The sequence below is a fragment of the Heteronotia binoei genome, unplaced genomic scaffold, assembly GCF_032191835.1.
Source record: "Heteronotia binoei isolate CCM8104 ecotype False Entrance Well unplaced genomic scaffold, APGP_CSIRO_Hbin_v1 ptg000807l, whole genome shotgun sequence".
NCBI lineage: Eukaryota > Metazoa > Chordata > Lepidosauria > Squamata > Gekkonidae > Heteronotia > Heteronotia binoei.
This window is the reverse complement of record NW_026800101.1, coordinates 54611-74213: the sequence shown is the minus strand read 5'-3', so window position 1 is coordinate 74213 and position 19603 is coordinate 54611. Positions and strand designations below refer to the sequence as shown.

The 19603-nt window shown below is 43.5% G+C and overlaps 1 protein-coding gene across 2 annotated transcripts in view; it reads right to left on the bottom strand.

The window, feature by feature from the left end:
* LOC132590802 (coiled-coil domain-containing protein 60-like) overlaps positions 1 to 19603 on the bottom strand; it is a 59554-nt gene that overhangs the window by 27385 nt on the left and 12566 nt on the right. For both annotated transcript variants that reach the window (XM_060263727.1, XM_060263729.1), the window contains exons 2-3: positions 10553 to 10639; positions 7425 to 7504 (exon numbers count right to left, since the gene is read on the bottom strand). In XM_060263727.1, the coding sequence (XP_060119710.1) occupies positions 7425 to 7504; positions 10553 to 10639 (167 nt within the window). The remainder of the gene's footprint in view (positions 1 to 7424; positions 7505 to 10552; positions 10640 to 19603) is intronic.

The window sequence follows — 19603 nt, the reverse complement described above, 5'->3', positions numbered from 1 at the left end:
CAAAGAAAGAGAAGAAAGCAAACAAAGTGATTTAAGCCTGGCAGAATTCCAGTTCAAGTGACCTGGCACAGCAAAGCAATAAAAAATGCATTACTGTGGTAATCGGTACAGAGTAGTAACAAGACTTCAAGGACATTGAGCAGAGTGTCTGGTTTTGCGGCTGACTCTTGGCGCTTAAGCTTCACCATAGCACTTTCTCCGGTACACTGCAGAAACTGCTGAAAGGAAAAACGATGACCCTCACCCTACACAATCCTGCTAAACTAAAGCCCTCTGGCATAAACTGGATACAACTGGTTTACAGAATGAACTCCTGTTCATCTGCACTGCAGTAGGCAGCAAAAGTTAGTGAAGCAGCAGTTTCATAAGTGTGCATATCCTTCTTTCAGGTCCATCTTGTAGCTCCCCACTCTTCTTCTCTAAATGCGCTAATTTAGCAACAAACCTTTGGCTATGTTCCTTCTTCAAAGGAACAGGATCACAGTCTAATTTTTGCAGAGGACCTATCCTTCACCAATGAACCACTACTCCCTATCCCAATACACTTGGAGCAGGCCTTCTCTTCCAGGATTCTCATGCAGTGCCTCCCTTTTTAGAAAACAAAGCACTCCTCCCCCTAAGTTTCCATTGACAAAATCTTGAGGATAGTGAGTTTTTTTTAATGAAGCTTTTAAAACTTATAATGATGATACACTGATGCAGGGGTCGTTTTGTAGAAAAATAGGTGGCGGAGTTCATCAGCATATGCCCCCCCACCCAAAAGCAACCTGATGCAAAAAAGGAGAGCCCCGGGCGAGCGAGGTCTGTTTGGGATGGCTAGAAATCCAGCCAGCCCAAGCAGGCCTCACTCTCCTGGGGCTCTCCTGGGCCACCCCACCCCAGTCAAAAGGCCAGCAAGCCACCTGCCGCCCAAAATCATATAAGAAGTGGAGAAAGGGTGGCACGGGTTTCTCCAAGGACTAAACAGGGCTGCTGTGGGTGTGGCAAAGCCCCTGGTGCCTAGCTGGTTGCCTGATCTCCTAATCCAGTTATTGTTATGCAGCTGCACCTACTATTCAATGAACAAGGTAGGTGGGGAGGAGGAAAGGTTCAGAAGCTGCACTCCTGTGAGCTCCTGCTGAATCCTAGGTCTGCACTGATGCTTCTGCAGCACTGCTAGATTTTATACTGGTATTCTGTGCTTGAAAGCACCAGCTGAGTTTCACCCAGGTCTCCTAGGGATAGTACAAGAGGATACCATGCCCCCCTGCTCTGGCCCTGGGAGGTGGCCCTGACACCTATACAGGACACCATGAAAATTCCCGGTGGACTATTAGGAGCCTGGAGCAAGCCTAACTGAGCCCCAGTGTATAGAAGCTTCTCAGCTTGGATATAGCCAAAAGCAGCATTGATGGGCATAGTCAGGATGGTTTGTTGCTCCTCCCTCCCATGTATAAGCCCTACAAGGGTCGGTGTGGTACAGGGGTTAGAGTGTCACACTAAGATCACAGAGACCCAGGTTCCAACCCCAGTGGAAGCTTGCTGGGTGACCTTGGGACAGTCACATATGCTAAGTCTATCTTAGCTCATGGGATTGAAGCTAGGACAAAATGGAATGGAGGAGAATGATGTAAGCCACTTTGGGTCCCCATTGGGAAGAAAGGTGGGGTATAAATGAATAATAGATTAATACTCAGCTCAGACCTGACTGGTGGCTGGTGTGGGAGGAGGTGACAGGCATTGACACAGCCGATGACCAGGTCTGAGCAATCCCCACTCTGGGGTGGGAACAACCACCAAGGTCGCTAATCCATCTTGGAAGGATATATCCCATTAAGGCACAGAAGCGACACCAGGGTGTAGTTGTGAGCGGGGGTGGAGGGGTGGGAAACCCTGAGCATGTTAGCTATGGCCCATATATCACATTCATGAATCCTTACGTGTTTCCCCTGTATGGAAATTGGAGATGAAACAGGAACTTTAGCTGACATATGTCACATTCATAAATCCTTATGTGTTTCCACTGTATGGAAAAGGGAGATGAAACAGTTAGGAACTTTAGCTGACCTATTTTTCTTTCTCCCCCGCCTGAACTGTTCAGCCCAGCTGCTTCAACATGACACAAGCCTTACATCAGAAATGCTGTGTGTAGAAGTTTGCGATTTCTGTATCAGACCAGCGGGAAAGAAGCATCAGAAGCTCCAGGCAAGTGTCCAATAGCAATAGATAGCATGAGGACTAGCCTAGCAAAAATCTGGTGTTAGCTATCATGACACCAGGTCTCGCCCAGTGAACTTCCTGTGCTCAGCCTCTTCAGCACAGATGTGTTTTCAGATATGGGGAACACGCACATTCCAGGGCTTAAAATGGCTTGTGGATTTTCTTTAGAAAAAGAGAACAATTTAAAATTCAAGATGCTTTTGAGTTTAAAGGTATGAAGATAAATTTTTCCTGTGGGTACTTCTCGAAGAGGCTCCTTATCTTACATTCTGTGTTGAGGTCCTCGGTACCACTCCAGCATATCTGGTGCTGCCTTTCTTCCTTCCTCTGTCCCTCAGGTCAAATAGTGGGCTACTAAACATAGCTTTAGCAGAACTGTGATCGTATCTCCTGCATGTTTTAAGTGGTAGAAATAGCCCCAGGGCTCTCAAATGCCAACCCAAATGGCAAAGAACAGCTCTGGGGAAGGCAATAGATTGAAAAAAACAGCATGGGGGGGGGGAATGGGTTAAACCTGCTGAGTCACAGCCACCATCTATGTTTCTCTCTCTTCTGCTTCTGGATGTAGTTTGGTCCTAAAGTTCCTTCTGTCCATTTGCTAGATGCAGACATACCTACAAACAAGAGCTGATGCGGTTCTTTTCTGTTATGGATTCAGCCTGGCTTCCCTCCAGTTTAGCTCCTCATTTGTGTTCCAAATCATGTACTAACACACAGCGTTGCCAATTCTGGGTTGAGAAGTTCTCTCAGTCCAATTCTGCACCCTGGACCCACAGCACTCTAGCCTAGGTGATTGCCTAAGCCGCCTAGTGGGAGGTACAGCCCTGGGGCACAGACTCTCTGGCTCTACACGGGAAGATCAAATTTACCCTGTGCTTGAGACGGAGGGGGCTGTGCATCTACCAAAAATATGTGAGTTTGCCTCCCACTGCTGACTCCCTGCTAAAAGTCTGTACAACTGGACAGGCCAACAACATTCTGCACTCTTCTGTGCTCCATTTCACTGAGAAACCTGACTTTAATTATCTTGCCTTAAATCTGTACCTGACAACTCCCTACTGTTTGTAGTTTGTAATTGTGTGTGTTGTGATAAGAAAGCAATTAAATGTAATTTCTACTGATTCAGATAGCACTAGTACTCAAGTTTAATAGCCTGTGATCACACCGGATTTGTATCAATTAAAACCATAGGCAGCATCTACAACAGAAACGGGTACTCCTTCCGCAAGGCAGGTGTGCTGATGTTTTAATGTTAAAAAATCTCTGAGGTTCTGGCATTCTCGCTGTCTGAGGATCAAGCCTAAGTCTGAAGGTTTTGGGGGGTTTTTTTGCATTTATTACTTATGATCATAACAGCATGGCTATGAAATAATTATCATAAAGATAAAGTTAAAAATTTGCAAAGGTTTGGATCAGCCCACAAAATGAAAACCGGTACTTAAATTCCCAATCGACTCCCATCCCAAACAGGAGCTTATAATTTACAGTCACCAACAGCCAGGATAAAACAGGAAGTAATTAATTATACTGGAAGGACAAGAAGGGACACAATTTTGAATGGAGAGGAGCCCTGAGAATCTTCTACAACTCTTTGACTCTCCAATGGCTGGCAGTGCCTGGCAGAATAATCACCATAAATCAGGTCTGAAAAACCTTGGAGAGAGTGAAGAACGCAACAGAAGACTGACATCATCATCTTCATCTGGATTGTCTTTAAAAATGGAGTGACAATTCCACACTAAACAGCTAGTGTGAAATCATACAATGTATTCCAGAAATCATCCATGAGCCTGAACTATAAAAATCAAGAACTAGGACCTTGGACCTGCTGTAAATGTGTTGACATTAAAGATTCCCCATAGTGCCTGACCCCCCGGTGGGAGTGGAGTTCCCCTACTATCAGGCCCCACCTCTCCACCCTGGATCAGCTGGCTAGTGGGAGGAAATTACCCAAAAAATGAAGCAGAAGAGGAAGAAAAAGAAGAGTTGGTTCTACACCCCACTCTTCACTACTCAAAGCAGCATACAATCACCTGCCCTTCCTCTCCTCACGATACTCTGTGAGGTAGGTGGGGCTGAAAGAGTTCTGAGAGAACTGTGGCTGACCCAAGGTCACCCAGCTGGTTTCATGTGGAGGACTGGAGAATCAAACCCAGTTCTCCAGATTAGAGTCTACTGCTCTTAACCACCATACCAAGCTGGCTCTCACCCAGCATTCCAACGATGTGCATATGTGACTTCAACATGACCTAGAAGTGACACAGGCATATCAGGGTTTGGGGGCAAAAACTTTATGGTAGAATTAGCTTCTACCATAGAATTTTTGCCCAAAACCAAGAGCATCGCCCTGATATCCCCGATGTCACTTCCAGGTCACACTGGAAGTCGCGTGGGCACGTCGCTGAAATACGCAAAGAAATTCCCAGCTCCCAGTAAGCTCACCCCCTATCCCTCACCAGATGCCTGGAGGGACCTGGAAACCCACTTCCCACGAACACCACCAGACATGCGCACACAGCTCTCTGGGACCCATGTGGTTCCACAGAACACTCTTCACAAGGGGTCACGAGAAATGTCTTAAAGACAGTCAAGCACTTGTTTATTAGCCTGGGGTTGCCTTAACAGGAAAACTCAATCAAAACGCAACAACATGCTTCCTAGATTAAATTGCATATTTCAAAAATATGCATCATCCTCTGGTCATGATTTAGTCTGGAACTACTGCTCACAGAAACATTCACATAACAAGGTTGCTTCCACAATTACTGTGGAAGCAACCTTGTTATGTGAATGTTTCTGTGACCAGTGGTTCCAGACTAAATCATGACCAGAGGAAGATGTATGTTTTTGAAACATGCAATTTAACGTAGGAAGCATGTTGTCATGTTTGGACTGAACTTCGGCCTGCAGAATTGTGGTCCACCTGTTGAATTATTCTTGAGACGGGTGTGGACTCTTATAGACCTTGGGTTACACTTTAATTTTTGTATTGTTTAACTATAGTGTTTATGGACTTCACTGATACTTGAGCACTTATGCACAAGGTAAAGAGGACTTCAGAGAACAGTAGTTAAATATTGTATTTACTGAGATTCAGTTACACGGTGTATTTACATTTCTATTTCCACACATCAGTTTTCCTAGTTGTTGTTGTTAGGAAAGCTAGCATCCTCTGGAAAGCCAGGAATTTCTTCAGTCATCAGCTTAAATCCAGCCAGGTTTTTTACTCAATCTCACCTAATTTCCTTCCTTGCTACAGCCCCTACCCCACATGTTTTTTATCCATGCTGTTCCCATGATCCCTAGTGGTCAAAGGCCCTTCTTTTTTGCACCACAAGAAAAGTTGATTGAATCCAACCTATTCTCTGGGAAATGGCAGCACCTAATAGAACTAAAACATTCCTGTTTTGCTCCTGACCTCAGTGCCTGCCCAGTATTCAAATGCTTTCCCCACATACACACATCTCCTGAGTAAAGTTAATATAAGGAAACCTGAGCTAGCCATTCTGGAGAATTAGGCTACAGTATCTGTGCAGGTCAAAGATCACAGTTCCTCTAAGAATGATTCGTATCAGCCTTCTTTGTTTTGTTTACTTGGATTGTTCTCTGCAGAATGCCTTGTAAACATTTTAAACTGAGTTACTCTACGTGGAAACACTTGTGTTATAATGTGTGCCCTTCTGTTGCTGGCAGTGGCAATTTGTCAGTGTTTATTTGCAGAAGGCTGTTACCAAACCACAGCAGTAGTAAATCATGACATTTGTAGTGCCGTTTGATGCTTGTGCTGTAAGAGTGTTAGACTAATATTCAAATTAAAGACTGCAGAAACACCAAAAGAGTTGTCCCCCTCCAAAGAGAATACAAATGAATCTTAAGCTACCTCTAACTCAGCTTTAAAGCATCGTCCCTGAGGGCCACTTGATACGTGACACTTTTCCTACATTATCATTTCACTGTGTCATGAGGGAAAACATGCACAGCAATGGAAAGGCGGCTCCTGAGGGCTGGCATCGTTCTCATCGACCAGCCTGTGAGGCGTCATCTCGACTGTCAGTCCACCTGCAAGTCCTTCTGCTGCTGCCCTCTGGAAGGAAGGGACTGCAACCTGGACTGTGACGACAACTGTCAGGAGCCAGAAGAGCTTGCCATACTCAAGTCACATATTCCTGTTTTATCTGTGATTTTTTATTTTAATAGCTGCAAGCAGCTCTGGGAAGACTGGGCTGAAAAGTACAGATAAATAAAGTGGGAATACGTAGTGTCTGCTGCACTTCCATATCCATAGGTTTAAATTCCAACAGCTATGAAGACCTTTGAGTAAGTGGATTCAGTAGCTCATGGCCCACCAACAGCTTGCTGGCTGCTGCAAAGGAGCTTATGCATTCCCTAGAAGACCCAGGACACAAAAAGATCTACTCTACATTTTTAAACAAGGATTTAGCAGTTTTGCTCCATGCTGCTTAGTTGATAGTTTCATTTCTGGTGCTCTTTCTAACACCAGTGCTCTGATTCTAGGACGGAACATGACAGGTCAGAGGAAAAGTAGCTTGGGATGTATTACTCAGAAGGAGCTCTATTTAAAGTTAACCTTGGGCTGAGGTCAGATTCAAGACAGTCTGGTGTACAAGTCTAGAAGGACCTTTGGCCTGATTCAACAAAAGCTATTCCATATATTATTATGGCAAACCCACTAACTAACCAAACACCAGGAGGCTCAAAGGATCCTATGTAGAAAGAAATTATTCCTACTGAGGTGACATTAATGAGCAACAGCAGTTTGAAAGATATTACATGCTATTATCACATGTAAAAAAACATAAGCCAGGGAGGGGCCAAGCAGCTCTCTCAGCCCAACCCACCTCACTGAGTATCTGTTGAGGGGGGAGAAGATAAAGGAGATTGTAAATCGCTGAGTTCTATGGAACAAAGAAGCTGCAATCAAGGGCAAAAAAAAAATCAGCCCTTGGCCTTGATAATGGGATCATCAAGGCTAGGAAGCAGGGTTATCACCTACTCTAAATGGCATCTACACTCCTTCACTTTCTTCACAAAAGCCGTTTATTTCTGTCAAAGAAATTTCTTTGGCTTTCAAGGCACAGGTTTTCTATGGTACCTCCTATTTCAGAACTGACCACACTTAGCATACTTAGCTTCAGAATGGATGCTTTATTGCGTTCCTTCAGACTTTTCCCTATTATCACGTGCTGCAACATCATTGTTCTTACCTTGTGTGTACAAGGTCTTTATGGAGGCTCCTCAGATCCTTTTCTAGGTATCTAAAATGTACAGGTTTCTTCTCAGGCTCCTGCAGGAAAAAAACAGAAATGATCTGGCATAAAGGAAATGACTGTCATCAATACCAATCAATCACAATTTAATCTCGCCCTCTCTTCTAGGGGCTCAGGCTGGTGTACATGTGACACCTTTCCTCTGTTTCATCCTTACAATTACCATAAGAGGCAAGATAGTCTGACAGAAACTGGCCCAAGGTCACCCAGTGACTTAAAAAGCAAGTTTTTGAGAAGTGAAACTGACATTCAGTGATACCTTCACTGACTGTCAAGATCTGGGACGAAGTACAAGATCTAAGTCAGGGGTTGCCAACGTGGCATCTATAGGGACTGTGGCACCCCGACACTTGCCAAATGTTTTTGGAAGATGGATAGGGCCAGGTGGGGCTTTTGCCCAGCAAGGCTTCTTTTTTGGCCACTAAAGAGGTGATTGGCTATGCAAGTGTTGTTTTTTAAAAGTTACCTTGGCAGCCACTGCCACCACAGAACAAAGAAGGTAAAATGTCTCCATGCAATAAAATAATTTTCAACAATATGTTCATTTTATAATGCATTAAACCTGTTAAACCAAGTTTTTGCCTGAAATGTTGGAGAATTACTATTACCATTATGCATAACCTCACTCTCTGACATTTGGTGGCTGGCTCCGCCTCCTTGCGGCAGCCACTCTGTGGTCGTGCTCAGCACCTTGTGCCAGAATTGCAAAGGTGCCTGCAGGCTTCAAGAGGCTGAGGATCCCTGATCTATATTAATATCAACAAGAAGAACTAAAGGCCACAAAGCAAGCATGGAAATAAGGACATTGCTACAGCAAGAAGAGCAAAGAGTGAACCAGATGGAGCTAAAAGACTTTTTATTTTAGAATCTAGCAACACAGGGAACAATCTAATTTTCTTACCCTGAATGCTCCTGTGGTTTTGAATATGTTGCTTAAGAACTTGTGTGTGTGTGTGTGTGTGTGTGTGTTATTGCATGCTTAAAATAAAAATCAGTACGTTTCTGAGGCTTTGTTTTCATACCCTATGCCTAAAGCCACCTTGCTGTCTGGTAGTTGTAATATTACTGGGTTGTTTAAGAAACTTATAATATTATAAAGAAAAGGCTGTTGGCTGGAAGCAAAGAAGAGAAAAACAGTCGACCTGGCAGCAGTGGTAAAGGCTACTGAGGGAAGGAATTGACTAAGGACTGCATAAGCTATTTTGGCTTGCCTTTCTTCCCTTTCATGATGCAGGCTACCACCTGGACCAGAACAGACCTATACAATGTCATTACAATCTTGGCAGTTTTGTTTTCAATCTTGGACCTAAGACCTAGAATAGAATTTGCTTTTTCACAGCTGCCACACATTAAGTTCACCCATCTTCACTGAGCTGTCTACTGTACTACAATTTGGACATCTCTTTTATGGTCAGCTATTGCCAATAGTACATTTCACACAACTAGGATTTTTTTGCCTCATTGGGTGTCATTCTAAACTTATTTACATTGAACTTCATTGTCCACACCCGGTTTAGAGCAATCCTTATATTGCATTTCCTTTTGATTTTCACCACCCAGAATAATTTGGTATCATCTGAAAACTTGGCCCCTTCACTGCTCACACTTGAGACTAGAACATTTATAAACTCATTAAATAGCACCGATCCTTATATGGATACTTGCAGAACCTCACTGCTTATTCCCTCCACTGCAAGAACTATTTAGCTCTCTCTGCTTCCTGCCATTTAATGAGTTTCTAATACATGAGAAGACTTATTATCTTATTCCATGATTGCTTACTTGGGAGCTTTTGGCAAAAACTTGGGACCTTGCCAAAAACTCATTTGGAATTCCAAGAATATAATGTCTGCTTTTCCACCCTTATTCACATGCTTGCAAATGCTCTCAATCAACCCCAAAAGGCTGTTGAAGTTTTCTACAAACATGGCTTTGTTGTGTTGGGCACCTTTCCATTTACACAAATGCTGAACAGCTGCACTGGGGTCATTGTTCCAGCAAAACTCACATCTAGCACTAGGTCATGCTCCCAGTCCAGGATCCTCCATCTAACCTCTTCCATGATTTAACTCTTATAAGGCACACCCATTTATGGTGTCTAGGAATTCAGTCCCTTAGTCATCACCTTAACACACATTTTCCCGGCCAATCTGAGAGCAGTTGAAGAAAGCCATTATTACAACACTTAGATGTGTTGGTGAATGGACCAATCATCATGGTCCCTCTCATAAAGTCACCATATGCTGTAAACAGTGCAACAAAGCTTTATTCGTAATGGATAGAGCAAATAACTAAAGCCAAAAGCCAAAAAGAGTTTAGCAACTATTTCTGGGCAGAGATTAATTGATTTTGAGTGAGGCCAAAAGTTTTAATTGATTGATTTTCTGACAGGGCATTCTATAGATTCCAAGGTTGTCAGTAAAGTCAACACCAAAATAAATTTGGGGATGATACTGCTCAAGAAAAATATCTGATGAAGGAAAGCCAAAAGCATCTGGACAAATCCAGTAAATTACTCAAAGCAGCTTCATACTTCTCAACTTTTAGACCTGCCTGTTTCACCACCACTACAACCAAATATTAAAATCAGAATAAATATCTTCAAATATGCCTCTCTTGAAATTTGTCCAGAATGAGGGGAAAAGTTAAAATTCCATAATATAAATATTTAAAAAGCAAAGCACTGGACACTTCATTTGCACAAGCTTAATATGCTACAGGGCACATACAAAATACCAACAAAATCAAATTAAAATATTGGCCTGACAAGCTCCAAATAACACAATACGGAATTTGGAAAGGAAGATACCTCTAACAGAAATCACATGGGAGGAAGGCTTTCCATACAGAGCCACTGCAGACCAATGGACCGAGTATAGCAGATATGGCTTAAGCCCTGCCTTTGGGCCAAGAAGACATAACACAGGAAATTCAAACTACACTCCAAAGAAACATAGCAACAAATACACTGCTCCCATGCCAACATGCAACACCATGCTGGGAGGTACTGATTTAAGTGCATTGGGATGGGAGTAACAGGTACTTAGTGGAGACATTACATTTACCTTTGTCGGAATCTGCTTAACACTTGATGGCTCCTCAAGTTCCACTACTTCTTCCAGAGCAGAGCAGACGTCATCTCTGAGGAGCTCCTATAAAATGAGCAGAACATGTGATCAGTACATTGTGCCACTGCCAAGCACCTATGGAATCCAGGGAGGGAAAACTTCCAGGAGTAGCTTGTTCATCCTTTAATATGTATGCTTCAATATGCTAAGGCATATAATGGGACTGAAGCCTCTCTCACCTTTTGGTTTGGCTGAAGCCGTTCATCAACATCTATCTTCTGAGGGGAGCTGTCAGCAATGGAATGTTTGCAAAATTCTACCACCGTGGACTGAAGAGCCCTTTTTGGTATTACCTTTAATGGGCAAGCCAGAAGTCTACAGTCACATAGGAGGAATCCATGCCATGGCTCCTTCCCACATCAGTGTTGCCCCTTCCATAAACGGGAACAACACTGAAGTGGGGGGGGGGGGGGAAGCCACAATATGGGGTCCTCTGAGCTGGCCAATGTGCAGCTGCTCCTGTGCCACTAATGGTAATGCCAGAAAAAGCCCAGAGCTAAGGGTCAACTTGGCTTGAGGAAACCCACACAATGCCCTAGGGCAGGGGTGGGGAACCTCCGTCCCGAGGGCCATATACGGCACTCGAAGTCACTTGGTGTGGCCCTCGAGGATTGCTGAGCTGAACTGAGTCATGTGGCAGCCTCCCCAGGGCCAGGCAGGGAATCACAGGGCCCAGATGTACTGTGTGGTAGCCTCCCTGGGGCCTGGCTGGCCGGCCAAAATTGCTGCAGGGCCTGGAAAAGTTACTGTCCCAGTTCAGTTTGCACTTGATTATCCCAGATGGTGTAGCCTAATATGCTAATGAGTGTGTTACCTAATATGCTAATATTAGGGGATGTGGTCTAATATGCTACTGAGTTCCTGCTGGGCTTTTTCTACAAAAAAGCCCTGGACCTATGAATTTGCCTAGGGCAGCGGGCCGGGTGGGTGTGTGCCAGATTACGCTCTCCTCACATGACTTCAAATAGAAAAACAATTATTTGCATTAATTTTGCTGGCCTGAATCATTCTTCCTCAGCGGAGCACTGTTTTTTAAGTTGATAAATTTTTATGGCCCGCAAATGATGTTATAAATATCCACATGGCCCTTGGCAGAAAAATGGTTCCCCACCCCTGCCCTAGGGATACGAAATGTTATCTTTTTCTGGAAAGGAAGGCTGATCAGCTCAGCATGAAGAGTTCTAGGAAGTAAGAAGCAAACCAGAGCTAGGCTAGAGGAAGGTGACAGAGGAAGCTGTGGACCAGAAAAGGAAAACCCACATGAAGAAAGTGTAGCTTACTTCAGGCAAAGGAGAGCAGAGGAGAGGGGGGGGAAGGGCTAACAATAAAGGGTGGCCATGAGAAAACCCCAGATATTCATAGCCAAGGCAGGCATTGTGCTTGCACGCTGAAGTTGCAACATGGCAGGATGACAAGTGTTCTGGCCTGGTTTAACTAAGAACATGAGACTAACCGCTTTAGACAGGACAGCCAAGAGATAGAAGGAGGAAAACAGGGGTGTTGAGACAATATTTCCTGCCTGTACGAGGGACAAAGGCAAAGAAAAGTGACACACTTGCTCATGGATCACTTCTCCATTGCTCCTGCAGATCCACTCATCCACTTACAGGGGAACTCAGCATTCTCCATGTATGGGATGGCTGATGCTTTCCTCGCTGTTCCTCTCCCTCCCAAGGTCTATTTATGTGGTCAATTTTTAGTAAGCCATTTAAGAAATACAGATCCACACATACAACTAAACTGCAGAAAGTTGCCCTGAGACCTTAGGAGAGGGCACTATATGACTCCAAACGAGCAACAAATCATTATCGCCTTTCTCTCAGAACTGATTCTTACAATCCATCAGCTGCCTATTTCCACAAACAACCGTTAACTCAAAGGCTTCACTTTTGTGCGCAAGAGAACATGGAGAACTGCTCACAAGAACAGAAGTGAGGGGTCCGTCTCCTCATTTGGGCCATTTCGAAGCACTTGGGAATTGTCCCTATAGCCAACATATGCAAGATATGATTTCCCCAGTTAATCACCCTGGAGGAAGGGCAAATAAAAATATATATCCTCAAATTATATATTTCATAGGTATCACAGAAACCACAGCTAGGCTGAGATTATACAATTTTAAACCTTCTTTATGGCCATCAAGTTGATTTAAAAAAACAACAACAGACCAAATGCATTTAAATCTGTACCTCTGTTTTCCACATGTTCACAGAGACAGCAGGAATCAGGCTCAACAACACTTTTAAGTGGTACATGGAGGGCTTTTTTTTTAGCAGGAACACACAGAAATGCAGTTCTGGCTGGCTTGGTGTCAGGGGACATGCAGTGCCGGATTAAACCCTGTGGAGGCCCCTAGGCAGTTGAAATCTTGGGCCCCCCCTCACAAATTATTTGAGTCTGAGTGCTGATCATGCCACCCACAGACCCCGCTGCAGCCACCTTCTTAAAAGCCCCTTTTACTAAGCTGCAAGGGAGAGGCAGAGAGGGGCAAACTTGCTGACAACACCAGCAGCAGCCGCGCCAAACAAGTTGGGCAAAGAGCAGCTCAGTTGCTGGCTGTGCGTGCAGGCCGGGAGGATGGCAAGCAGGGGGGAAACAGGGGGGGGGGCTGGTCCGGGGACCCTAAAGGTATGGGGGCCCATAGGCCAGTGCCTACTTGGCCTAATTGTTAATCTGGTTCTGGGGGCATGGCTTAATATGCAAATTAGTTCCTGCTGGACTTTTTCTACAAAAAAGTCCTGGGTATATGTTAGATCAGTCTGACTCTCAAACTCTGGAGGTTGGATCCAATGACATGTCAGTGGAAGACACTTTCCCCAGCCTTCCCCTCTCCCCAGCAGTCCTTTCCAACCCCAGAAAAGTGGATTCCCAGCATTGTGGGACCTGCAAAGAACAATAGCCATGTGGGTCAGTGAGAAAAATTGCCTCCTTCCCCATCTTCCGTGAAGCTCAGCCAATGGAAGAGGCAGGAAAAGCAATTTTGACAACTATCACTCCATGTGGGTCCTCTGACACCAGAAATCAGTTTCCCCAGAGTTGGAAGGGGCTGCCAGGGGAGAAGAAAATAGCCATACTCCTTGCACAAGTGGATCACCATATCCAGTCCTGAACCTGGAAATCCTAAAGGTAAGCTTGTAAGCCCTGGGAGACAGTGCAGTACATGCGTTGTACTAAGAAGAAGTGAATTTTGACAAAGAGGTCTAAAGCAGGCACCAGTGGCGGCGTTCTAAAACAGCCGGCCAAATCTCATGCTGCCGGTATCCAGTACAGACTCAAATGCATCTACTATAGAGCCCACACCAGAAGCAGGGAAACGGCACTAGGGGGAGCCTGAAACCTCCTAATTGAGCTGTTGCAAAGGCCTGAGCCGCAAAAGATTAAAATGTGCTATCAAAATGAATCTGGGTAGTGTGCATCGCAGAGTAGTTATTAGCCGTACGACAGACTTAATAGGGCAGCAGCAAACGAACAATCTGCCTGGTAAAAATGAATTGTCTTTCTATAAATACAAGCAATCAGTTCTCTTGAAACACTTTGAGTCTGGCAGACCTCTGCTTGTCTTCTCAGATTGCGATTGAAACGCTGCTTTTTATAGGCGGCATTAGATGGAATCCCAGGGCAGTCGTTGGTTTTTATGCTTCCCTTCTCTCCCCCACCCTCAGCAATTGCTTAAGGTACAGCCCTTTTTCATGCAGCCTTGAACAAGAAAGAACAGGAGAAAGGATTCATGTTCCGACTCATCAAAGCAAAACCTCTATTAAGGTTGCAGAAGATGAAGCCAAACTTGCACAAGCAAAAACATTTCCCCCCCAATAAGCAGGAACATTCGTGACCAGGACACTGGGGATATGCTCTGAGGGTGCCCTCCAAATTCATCTGGATCCACCTGTGTCCATTGGCACATTCACAAAAAAGTAAGCATGCAAAGTTGGGATGAAATCCCAGTTTAAAATATTATCTTGATTCATCCGTATTTTACCATTCTAATGCCAAGTTCAAGCAAAGTGACACCACTGCCCAAAGCAATTGCAACAAATCAATACAAAACTGAACCAAACATAAAAGTCATTATGTGCAACATGATTCCACATGGAGAACTGGAAAGCTAGATCCTTCTCTCTACCGTTGTGTGTTGGCTTTCAAATTTTCTACTTTCATGGAACTTCTGGCACACTGAACTCTCTCCTCCTCCCCCGAAGCTTTGCTTGTTGCAGAATACAGAGGATTCTGGGAGGGACTGGAAGTAGGTTTGGGACAGAGAATTGTACCCCTTCCCAAAACAAAAATAGTTAAGTGAGACTTGCTGCGATGGGTCACAGTGATGGCAACTGGCTTAATTGAAAAGGGGATTCATGGAAGAGTAGCCTATCAGTAGTTAGTAGCCATTTAAACAGAACTTCCACAATCAGAGGCAGCAAACACCTGAACACCACTTCTGGAGTATAGGCATCAGTAAAAATGGCTACTGCTTTCATACCCTCCTTGTGGGATTCAGAGACACATCCAGCTGACCATGGGGAAACAAGACACTTGATAAGATGAGCAGGACTTTTAAAGTGTTTTAAATATACACTGTATGCAAAAGTTCCTGACCAGCATTGTTGGGCCTCATCACAGCCCCTTACACACTGAGTGTAACCTAGAACATACCCGCCGCAACTCTACAACAGCTATGAATTGCAAGTCCAGAGTGTCTATAAGATAGCTCGTCCAGTTACAGCAGACTGTAAAAACAGAATGATTAGGGACCTGTAAGGTTCAGCACCCAATGTTGCCCATTTTCTTTATTTTAATTTTCTCCTACTTGTATCTTAAGGGCTCACAGCAGAGATGGCATACAAACTCTTTATCCTGAGCCTTTATCCATCCATCCATGCCTGAGCCCACACAGAAGTCTTTCCCTGCTACATCTTCAGAACAAGACAGGCTTTTCTGCTTGCTCATCTTGATTCAGGGCCTCATCTTACCATGTTACCTACATGGAACTCTCGTGCAGGTGTGGTTTCCCCATTCACTTCCATGAATTTGCTTCCCTGTGCATGGATTATATCATCCCCTCCATTGAAGTGAACAAATAAGTTCTTATGATGTGCAAAGGAGCCTCTGCACATGTGTAAACTAGAGTCTCTGTACCAGCAACAAATCTCCATGCATCCTTGAAGACTAAGAGTCTGCAATTTTTTTTAAGAGCCAATTTAGTGTAGTGGTTAAGTGTGTGGACTCTTATCTGGAAGAACTGGATTTGATTCCCCACTCCTCCACTTACAGCTGCTGGAATGGCCTTGGGTTAGCCATAGCTCTCGTAGGAGTTGTCTTTAAAAGGGCAGCTGTTGTGAGAACCCTCTCAGCCCCACCCACCTCACAGGGTGTCTGTTGTGGGGGGAGAAGATATAGGAGATTGTAAGCCACTCTGAGTCTCTGATTCAGAGAGAAGGGCAGGGTATAAATCTGCAGTCTTCTTAAAAGACATGAAGACTGAAATTCTCAGGAAGCTTAATTCCACAGCACAGATACTATTCCACACTGGGGCTTATTAACTGGGATGGGGGAACACTTCATATTTTGCCATTTTAGAAAGAGGTTTTAAACTTACACTGTATGTTTTCCCAAGAGTCTTTTAATGTATGCATTATTAATGTGAACTGCTAATGTTTCCCTTTCATTTCCCCCTCAGTTTCACATTTATTTTTACTAAATTCTCATCTCCCTGGAAATAAGGAATCTTAATTAAAGCAGAACAAATAGGATATGAATTAATCTTAAGGAAAAAAAAATCCTGATGGTCTTCAGCTAAAGAGTTGGAACAAGACCCAACTCAGTTACAACTCCTAAACACATTTACTGGGGAACAAGCTCCAACAATGACTGTGAGACATAACATCTGAGTGGTGTGTTTTGTAAATCCCATGGATTTCAGTAGGAGAGAGCACATGCTATTTCCATCCACAATAGACAGCTACTGTTTTCTGGTATCTGATCTTTGTAAGCTGCCCCTATTTTTGCCTTCTGTGGATTCCATGTTAAAATGTTATTCATGCAAGAAACTTAGGTTTGTCCTCCTTAAATGTTCACCAGTCACCCTAAGGATCTCTGGAAATTAAATCTCTGGGAACTGGACACAACTGGTCCCAATGCCCATGTGGGTAAAAACATGACACCAGGCTGAGCACAGTTTGCCATTTCATGCATTGAAGTTGCTTAAATGTATTTCAAACAGCTAACATACTGTAAGAATCATGATTTTGTAGTATAATTTTAACAGTAAAGATGCCTCGAATCTAGTATTCATTATCAGATAACTGAAACATACCTCCTCCCCTTTCTGTTGTCTATATAAATTGGACCTGATGGATCTGCACTCTTATGCATCTGATGAAGTGAGCTCTGTTTCATGAAAGCATCCGCTGAAACAAATTTTGTTTAATCTTTAAGGTGCCAAGGGACTAGTTTTATTTTGTAGCTGCAGACTACCACGGGTCCCCATCCAGATGCTACTGAAGAATAACCAGTTACAACATCGACATATAACAGGCACCTTCCGCATGGAGTAATGATGTGTGTTGAGAGGCAATTCAGGCAGCAATCCTTGATACAAAAATAAGTGTATTATAAATATGTCCCTGTTTTCACTTGTGAAACATTGGAAAGCATGAGAGACATAAGCGCATTCTTATTTTTCTGGCTGAACTTGCCCAGTGAAATCACTGGGACTTTGAAGTGCCTAACTTTATTTATTTGATTTGATTTATATCCCGCCCTCCCTGCCAAAGCAGGCTCTGCTGACTTTGGTGGGCATGTGCCCTTAATGTCTTGTATTAGGCTTCTTTTCTCAGCTTATGTACACTTATTTATTTATTTATTTTTCGTATTTATATCCCGCCCTCCCCGCCGAAGCATGGAAATTTCAGGTGGGACCCCTGTTAGGAAAAATAAAAGAGCTACCCAATGGTCTCATTTTCTTCCATTATATTCTCACTTCCACCCAGGTCCCTTTTCCATTTCCTTGCCTCTTGAGAAAATGTTGCACGCCATCCACTATAAATCCACAACCCTCTTCCTTCCGGAGCAGTCCAAATGGCTTTAACAGGACTGCTCTGCAGTAAATTAGTTCTGGATTGCTGCCTTTCGGAATTAAAATGCAAAAGCAATTTCTGATGTAAATCCAATTAATGCCATTCTTACAGACAGCCTTAGAATCCCTGTGTTATTTTGGTCAGTCTTGGTTCTCTTCCCAGCCAGGGTATCTGAAAAGCACAGCGTTTTTCAAATGTAGCCACATGAGCTAACGCTTTCCTTTTTTGTATTTTTTTATAAAAAATATTCTATTGTACACAGTATCTCTATTTCTGCTTCTCAGATTCCTTTTGCTTTGTTCATTCCATTTCCATGGCTGTTAGAATGAACGCCAAAGATTTTTGCTTCCCACAACCCTCCCCAAATCTTGTTTGTTGAACATTGCCAACAAAACGGTTCCATTCCTAGGGTCTTTATCTATCCCATTCAGTGTTTCATTTTCCATCCACCCCCATTCAAGAGGAAACTGGAGATATTTCCTTTCTGCAAAGTATTTACCTAGAAGTAATCAGCCCTCACCACAGTATGGTTAGTATAAAAATATGTCAGGTACATGTTCACAAAGTCACTGTTGACCACGTAAACTACAGCCAGAGTAAGGACTTAATTCCAGGCAGGCCTTGGCCCCATAAGCTTTTTTCAGTGCCATTAATAATGGTGCCCATTTGGGAACATCTGGTGTTGCAGAACTGATGAGGCTGGGTAAGTGTCAAACAGACTGATCTCTTAGATGAGAGACTGCTGAAGGGGGAGGAAAACCTAGGTCAGAATAAAACATAATGAGTATATATTTGGAAACTATAATATAGCAATATTTATCATTTACAAATAACTTTTTGTAACTTACTAGATATTATCTCAATAAACCTAGAAGTTTTTTGTGGGACTATAAAGGCAAAGCAAATGTACTGCAACATGAAGCTTTAATAGGCCGCAGTCCACTTCATCAGATGTAACAAACCTTGGAAGCAACCAGCCTTTTTGATTGCCCAGGTATTTAAAAACTAACTTTCTCAGATAATGTGCCATCAAGGTAGATCAGTCTTACTATCCCGCTATTGTAGATGGAAGGATAAGAATTCCCAGTTCAGGGTTCACAAGCTTAGCCACTAAGTTGCACCAGCTCCAAACTATACTACTTCAGAGAACTTATGAACAAGGCATCTCTGAGTGTGTATTGAGCACAGCTTACCAACCCAAGCTTACCAAGTGTTCAAAGTAAAATTGGTGAGTTGGAATATTTAGTGCTGGGGAAAAACATAGACATTGTGGGAATTTCAGAAACTTGGTGGAATGAGGAGAATCATTGGGACACGGTGATTCCTGGATACAAGTTATATCGGAAGGATAGGGAAGGGAAGGGATGGAGGTGGGGAGGCTCTGTATGTCAGAGAGGGTATACAGTCCAGTAAGACAGAGGTCAGAGAATTAGATTCCCTTCTAGAAATGCTTTGTGTCGAAATAGAGGGCCCAAAAGGAAATTTAACTATGGGAGTTTGTTATCGCCCACCAATCAAAAGATAGAGGACGATTATAATATGATGGAAGGATTAAAGATGGTGGCTAAACGTAAAAACTGTGTTGTAATAGGTGATTTTAACTACCCGCAGATTGATTGGATCAATATGTGTTCAGGTCGAAAGAAAGAGATTGAGTTTCTAGATGCTCTCAATGTCTGTGCTATGGAGCAGATGGTCATAGAACCTACCAGGGGTGGGGTGATCCTGGATTTGGTCCTAAGTAATGCCCAAAACTTGGTGAGAGATGTAAAAGTGATTGCACTGCTTGGGAGCAGTGACCATAACACTATTGATTTTACCATTTGTATAAATAGGGAGTTGCCCCAAAAGACCAGCACAACCATGTTTAACTTTAAAAGGGGTAAATTCTCTGAGATGAGGAGGCATGTGAAGA